This window comes from Acyrthosiphon pisum, chromosome A1 (genome assembly GCF_005508785.2).
Source record: "Acyrthosiphon pisum isolate AL4f chromosome A1, pea_aphid_22Mar2018_4r6ur, whole genome shotgun sequence".
NCBI lineage: Eukaryota > Metazoa > Arthropoda > Insecta > Hemiptera > Aphididae > Acyrthosiphon > Acyrthosiphon pisum.
The window spans coordinates 32,142,965-32,150,589 of record NC_042494.1 but is presented as its reverse complement, the minus strand read 5'-3'; the positions used below and the strand labels follow the sequence as shown (position 1 = coordinate 32,150,589).

Below are 7,625 nucleotides of genomic sequence, written 5' to 3'. Positions count from 1 at the left end.
CCCCCCCCCACCATTGAAACCGGCCCTATTTATAGAAAACAAACTAAGAAAAATTGAATACATAAATGTAAATAAATTATAAAATATGAAAATTATCCATGCAGTACTATAGAAAATTCTAATATAGCACCTACAGTTAATATTTTTTGAATTACAACAAAATGAGAAAAGAAAGAAATCGTTAATTTACGGGTGAATTTCAAGCTCATAAAAAATTAATACAACTTTCCGGTAAGCTTTTTGTTTGTTCAAGACAAGGTATAAAAACTTGCGAAGAATCTTGCATTAAATATTCTAATATCAGGTATAAAAAGAATTTAGTTTTCTGAATTTCTAAACCTGAAAAATAGTTTGCAAGTTTTCTTGATTTCTACTAATTCAGTCAAAATACTAACTTTAAACGTGTATATCAAATAATATTGTGACTAGTGTTTTAGATATTTTTTAATTGGTGTATAAACAAAGTCATGGAACCATTTATCAAAAAAAGTTGAAAATTTCAAGTGTATAAATAACTCAAAAAGAGTGAGTATATATAGTACTAACTTAACCTATAAAATTATGAAAATTTTATCTATTATGGAAAAAGGGTGATATAAACATTTAAAATAATTTCAAGTATCTAGGTACAGTCGGTGCCTTTGGATATTTGATTTACATCAAAGAAAAAATATTGATTTGGTCATATACTAATTTTACATTATAAGTAATTCCAGTTTTTTCTCATTTTTTTTCGTTTTTCTCGATAATTTTGAAAAATACAAGTAAATTTAAACGTTGACCTATCAAAAATACAAACTAGATCCAATTTATCATCAGAAGAAGTTTCTGATAAATAAAGTTAAAAATCGAAAAATTTTTTCGTGTTTACGGAAAAAAAACACATAATTGTAAAGTCAATACATTCAGTATTCAGTTCAAAATCTAAAAAACTAAATTGATTTAGATTAATACATAAAACTGAATTGATTTAGATTTATTTACATTAGGCAAGATATTTATGGAAAAAAATAAATATTCTTCTTGTTGAAATAATGTAAAAAAAGATTCAAACCATATTAAACTACACTGAAAAAACTTGTATCTTAATGATTCGTTAATCATTAATTATTAAGTCAGTACACACGTATATATATAATTAGACAATAAATTGTTTTATAATATAAATATAAGGGTTATGAGTAGTCAATACAACTTTGCATAATTAACATCAAACATACGACATACTTGAATGTGTCATAAAAAATTCCCTATAATAAAATTACAATAGTAGATAAAAGATATTCAATAATGTTCAACAATATAAATCATAATCACACTGATCTCTGATGTGACATTGTCAATGCATTTAAAATACCTAGTTAAAATGTAATAGTTGTTCAAACACTGGGTTCACCATTAACAACTATCATATTATAAAGGACTCCTGAATTAATTTTAAACCTACCCTTGACTATCACTCACAAATTGAATCTGCTTGTTGTAAAGCGCCCAAATTATTAAGTTTTTTCAAACTCATAGTTTAAGCAAGCTCACTCCGCTTTTAAAAGTTATATATTGCTTCTTGGTACATTCAACTGTAGAGTATTATTCAGTGGTACGGGGCTCATACAATGTATGCCTGTATCTCATGAAAGAGAGTACAATGGCAGACATATTATCTTATTTGATGGTCATTATTTCAATTAAGTTCAACAAGTTGGTCAATGATTCATGCACCATTCATGCTAACTATCTATGAACTATAATTAATATTAATATTAATTGTTTACAAAATGTATTGAATAAATATTGTTAGATACATTGTTATTGGTTTCATATTAAATTGTAGTCCGTTAATAAGCTATAAGATAAAATAAAAATATTGCATAGCTAATAGATTAAAGATGTATGAAAAAATCATAGATATAAAGCTTAGGCATAATATCTAGTAACTAGTTAATTATTTATAAATAGAAAGAATCAGTAGGAGAAATAAGTGGAACTAAGAATTGTTACACTCAATGAAACCAATAACCATGTACCACCCTATCCATAAACCATCTCAAACACTTAGACCTAAATCCTAGTGTAGTAAATAAATAACCGTAAAGCTTAATTTAATCCAATTTAATATTCAATAGTTTATTAAGATAACTAAAATAAAATAAATGGATAATTATATGAAAAAATACAAAGTACACTTAACATTATGAATGTATAGAATATGAGTACCAAGAATTACTTTTAAATTATACACCTAACTTCAAAATAATAATAATTAAAAAAAAAACATAATATTTACAGAAATCATTAATCTCTTAAATCCTCTTCAGTTTGCTTAATCCTTAGTTGACATACTCCAGTTTTCAAACCCTTAAAAACATTAAACAATACTTATAACAACTTTCTTCAAAATGTTTTAAAATTACTAATGTTACCATTTTCCAGGTTGATATGTGCATTTCAGAAATTATATCTTCATTTGCTTTAACCATATTAAGAGAAAAAGCTTGTGATTGATCAATAAACGGAGCACGGTCAGCAGCCATAGTTACTAAAACTTTTTGATCAATTTCCCATTTTGTTCTATATAATTGTTTTAAATCCTCTGGCAGGTTAATTTCCTAAGCACATAAGTACATTAGATCTAAATGTTCGATATCTAATATCTAATAAATTACCTGTATTGAACCCATATTATTCACCAATTCAGGTATTAATTTCTCATCCCAAAGTTTACGATCGTGCAAATCTTTTAGTAGATATGGATTTACAACCTTGAAAATAAACATTTTTTAAAAATAAATTGAAAAACTTAAACTAAGCAAATTAAAATTACCTGAATTTCTTTTGGTTTACTTTCTCCCAATGAAATATATCTACGTTTAACATTGGTATCTAATGGTTCAATAGAATTCACATTTCCAAAAATGGTTGACTCAACTTCAGTATTTGAAGTAACTGTAACCAGAGAATTCTGTAGTCCATATTGTGCAATTTTTGTTTTAAGACTATTCCAATCCCACAAATTAGAAGGTTTTACATTCCACAAATCAAATTGTAATAACTGCATAAACCAAATCAATAAGTATATGTACAAATATTAAATATTTAATTATAGTTGTCTTACCCCTTTACTTGTCGGACTATTTGGATATGTTTTGTACGGTCCATTTTTAGAAGCTAGTTCACAACTTGCTTCTAAAGCACCATAATAAATAGTTTCGTGAATTTGTATGTTAAGATATCTAGCTTCTTTATTATCAAAAGGATATCTCATTTTAATAAATAAATCTGCTAATCCTTGGATACCAATTCCAATGGCTAATTGATTTTGTTTTAATCCTAATTTCAATTGGTCTTCCTAAAAGAAACTTATTAAACACGTGTTTAATAGAATATTATGAAAAAGTATAGAATTTTACCTTGTTAAGTATAACATTATTGTTTTCAATTATTTTATTCAAATCATAAGTTATTTTCTTTGCTGTTTCCTTAAGTTTGGAAAAATCAAAAATATTTTCTGACGTTAAAAACATATCTACTGAAATTGAAGCAGTAGTACATGTGGCCACCTATTGAACAACATTGAAATTGAATTTATAATAACATAAATGTTTTTGACACTGTATTTGACATGTAAAATGATAAATATTTATTCATTTATTTTTATTATTTATGCTATATACTATATAGTAATACATTTCTATAGATAAAATATATAAGGTTACTTCATCAGATGCAGTAAATTGTACAGTATCTCCATTTCTACCAGCACATTGAATTGTTCCCAAATGAGATTCATTGCTTTTAGCATTACACGCATCTTTGAATAACAATAGTGGCAAACCAGTTTCAATCTGAGACTGAATAATTTGCGACCATAACTTTTTTGCTTCAATTTGTCTCATAACAAAACTTTTACTTTTTAATTCATACCTAAGAATATTAAAAAATAATAATAACTAACTGTTTAAATTAAATATTTTTTCAATTATTTTGTTAGATAATTACTCTTTATAAAGGTTATCAAACTCTTCTCCATGAACATCTATAAGACCAGGACAATGATCAGGACTCATAAAACTCCACATTTGGTCATTTTCTACTCTTCTCATAAATTCATCTGGTATCCACAAGGCTAGTTGACTGTTTTTTAATTTTATATCTGCAATAGTAGTCTTTCTAATTTGGTCAATAATTTTCATTATATCTGCATGCCAAAGTTCACAATAAATTGCTACACCTTTAATGCTCTTAGGCCTTTCTAATGTTTCTTTACAATGGACCATGGAATCATATTGTTTCAACATAAGAGGAAGACCACTAGATTTCCCATTGCTGCCTTTAATATAAGTGCCTGCAGCACGTATTTTGTGCACATGAACAGCAACACTTGAATAAGGCAAAATAAATGTTGACAAACGGTTGAGTGTATCATAAATACCATCGATGCTGTCTGCTATCATTGCAACTGAATAATGACTAATAAAATACGAACATAAGGATATATATATTTTTTCAAGATAATCATACATTTTACCTTATAACTGATACATTGAGTTTTCTAGCAGCTGGCTGCAATTGCATAACTACTGGAGAAAACATACACAACTTTTGAGATAACATTTTGTATGTTTCAATAGCTGAGTCAATATCATCTCCATGTATACCTACAGCAACTTTCATAAACAAATGTTGAGGTCTTTCAATAGTTTGATTTTCAGATTTAACTAAAAAATTTTGGGTTAAATACTGAAAAAACAAACACATAAAATCAAATCATTAATATTGATATAACATGTTTATAATATAATATAATGTACATAACATAATTATATATTACTTTAAATCCAAAGTAGTCTAAAATATAATCATTTTCATAATTAATTGCCTCGTTTAATCGATCTTTATTTTTCATAATAATTTCATAAATATCATCTGATAAACCAGTATTCCAATAATCATCATTTTTATGAATATCATCAATCACATCTATGAGGAAAATAAAATAAATCTATATTTTGCTCATAAGTTTAAGAAGACACCAGTGTGTGTTCTCTGTCTTGCAATGTACAATGCACAACAAAGCAAATTTGTGTCCAATTTTGTGTAGTTACCTTTTATAATAGAGTGAATTAACTTATTAATCAACATAAGGGGCCCGGTACCAGTTTTTCAAATTTTACACAATTCTATAGATTGAAAATTCAATTTTACATTTTAGTTGCCACCTTGATTATAATACTTTTCCATGAATCTACTACCCTATAGGGTGTATTATATGGAGAAAAAAATGACTTCACGGAAATAATTCTCAGGCCTTGTAGAATTGTTGGATTTTGATAACTATTTTTTTATCTGAAAGAAGAAGACTTCTTAAAGGTCACATCAAACTCCAATTTTTTATTTTATTTAAAATAATGGTACCTAGATATAATATAATTTATAAAAAACCGCTTAAAATTTTATTATTGTTGAAGACATATTATTATACATTTTGAGATTAAAATATTGGAAACTGGAGTTTGATGCAGCCTGTGAAATGTTACCCTCTATTAGTTAAAATACAAATTATCAAATTTGGCTGGTTCTACGGAACAAGATCATTATTCCCATAGAGCGTATATTTGTGTATAAAATTACATTTTGGCACCGGGCACCTTAAAGGTAAGAACATTATCTATGTTTTCACATGAAATTTTTTGTGATATTTAAATTTTTAAGTAAATTATGAATATGTAAAATATTATTATTTAAAAATTCTCATAACTCGTTTACAAATTAAAATATTGCAAAAAATAGATATTACTTAAAAGTCTGTTAAAAGGTGAATATACTTTATTATTAAGGGTTACTACAATCAATTAGTACTGCTGAACACAAACTTTCTATTTTGTAAGATTGTAAGAGGGAGACAACATTACAGGTGTAATGTCCTCTTTAAAATATAATAACTCAGTATCAAGTATAAACTATAAACTATAAACATTAGGGCTCAGACAGCCGTACCAATATATGTGTGAAACCGGTCCGTAATGCGTCGCTTATCGTATCAAATCAATTACTTTTAATTGAGTCATTCAAAATGCTCAAATGGTGAATACTGTCTCACCAATTGTCATAAGAAAGAACAAAATTTAAAAAAAAGAAAACGGTAGAAAATCCATCAGAGAGCTCTCATGTTGACTTCCACAAACTCCCTAGATCATGAGTATAAAAAAAGTAAATTTTTTATCTTGCCAAATTGTTTCCAAACCTCGGCAACGGACTTGGGGGTGAAGGGCGTCTTTGTTAAAAATGAAGCTCAACATGTTTCAACAACTCACCAAAACCAAAGTTATGTCAAACTTCCGAATATTGTCCTAACAAACGTAACTGATTTTAGTACGATCAATAAAGATGTAACTAGCATGGTAGGTCCAGAGGGTTTCACATGTAAAGCAGATAGATCTAATATTATCATAGGGACAAACACACAAACCAACTCAAGGCTAATAGACACCGAACACAAATATCACTATTAGCTCCCAACTATTCCGTGTTGTACTACAGCACCTCCACTATTCCACTACTACTACAGATATCGTGAACTGTCTTAAGTGACCTCGGGCATAAAGTAATCAGCGTTACAAATATAACACACCGTACGAACAAATTACCGCTTCCATTATTCAACATCGGTCTACTTCGTAATGCCAATAATTGTGAAATATTCAAAATCATCAAAATATTAAACTCAATTGTAAAATTTGAAGACCCAATAAAACAACTTGGTCCTCTCCAATGCCATCACTGTCAAAAATATGAGCACACACACAACTACTGCCGCCACTACCCACGATGCGTGAAATGTAGAGCTTATCACTACACCAATAATTGCACAAAAAACTGGTGGAACCAGCAAAATGTGCAAACTGTGGCAAAAACCACACTGCCAATTATAAAGGATGCCAAACATTAATAAAAATATTAATCCGCATCAAATCTAAAACTGGAACAAAAAGAGAAGATCAACACATTCAAACATAGGCTATACCACCTGCACCTCGCAGGAGTAGGCATGACGCGCTCAGCTCAAACCCAAAAGGAAAACCTTCATATGCCGAAGCTACAGCGAACACATCACCATCTGATCAACCTCTGCAAATTGTCACCAATTTCTTTAAAGAGTTAAAATTAATCCTAAACCTCCTCCTACCTGCTCTAACATCCCTAATAAGCAAAATTGTATTGCCCATCACTTCCACTCCTTAATTAATTAACAAACACATCACAATATCTTCTGTTCATCCGTACCATATAAATAAATAAATTATTAATTGTATTAAAAAACATGTAATAACATGTAATACATAGACACATTTAAAATAATATTAATGAAAAAAAAAAAACTGAACTATAATGTGCCTACAGAAAAACACAAGAGAGTTACAGTGTAATGTACCTCATATTTTATTCAAATGATTTCCTATTTTAACTAATGTAAAGATTTCTGTTCAATCTATATTTATTATTTAATGAAAATATGTACCACTAAATTTTTCTTTAGTTTGCTTATGTAAATTAGAAATAGCAATGCGAGCTGCTAGTTTTTCATAATCGTGGATGAATAGTAGCCATAGTAATTGCCTATTCAGCAG

The 7,625-nt window shown here is 28.2% G+C and overlaps 1 protein-coding gene across 1 annotated transcript; it reads right to left on the bottom strand.

Annotated features, from left to right (window-relative positions):
• Positions 1 to 2,094: 2,094 nt before the first annotated feature.
• Positions 2,095 to 7,588, bottom strand: LOC100166276 (ribonucleoside-diphosphate reductase large subunit). Its single transcript, XM_008191181.3, has 11 exons — positions 7,517 to 7,588; positions 4,829 to 4,977; positions 4,526 to 4,737; positions 3,997 to 4,467; positions 3,714 to 3,921; positions 3,408 to 3,557; positions 3,113 to 3,346; positions 2,822 to 3,049; positions 2,664 to 2,759; positions 2,421 to 2,606; positions 2,095 to 2,355 (listed from the first exon to the last, which is right to left on the bottom strand). Exons 2-11 carry the CDS (start codon positions 4,901 to 4,903, stop codon positions 2,293 to 2,295), a joined length of 1,923 nt encoding a protein of 640 aa, XP_008189403.2. The 5' UTR covers positions 4,904 to 4,977; positions 7,517 to 7,588; the 3' UTR covers positions 2,095 to 2,292.
• Between the last annotated feature and the right edge of the window lie 37 nt (positions 7,589 to 7,625).

Excerpts from the sequence above, each read along its gene's own strand:
- LOC100166276 (XM_008191181.3), bottom strand. The coding sequence starts at position 4,903 with ATGAAAAATAAAGATCGATTAAACGAGGCAATTAATTATGAAAATGAT. Across the intron at positions 3,922-3,996 it reads TTTGATAACCTTTATAAAGA|GTATGAATTAAAAAGTAAAA; the intron begins GTAATTATCTAA and ends TAATATTCTTAG. Across the intron at positions 2,356-2,420 it reads ACATATCAACCTGGAAAATG|GGTTTGAAAACTGGAGTATG; the intron begins GTAACATTAGTA and ends AATGTTTTTAAG.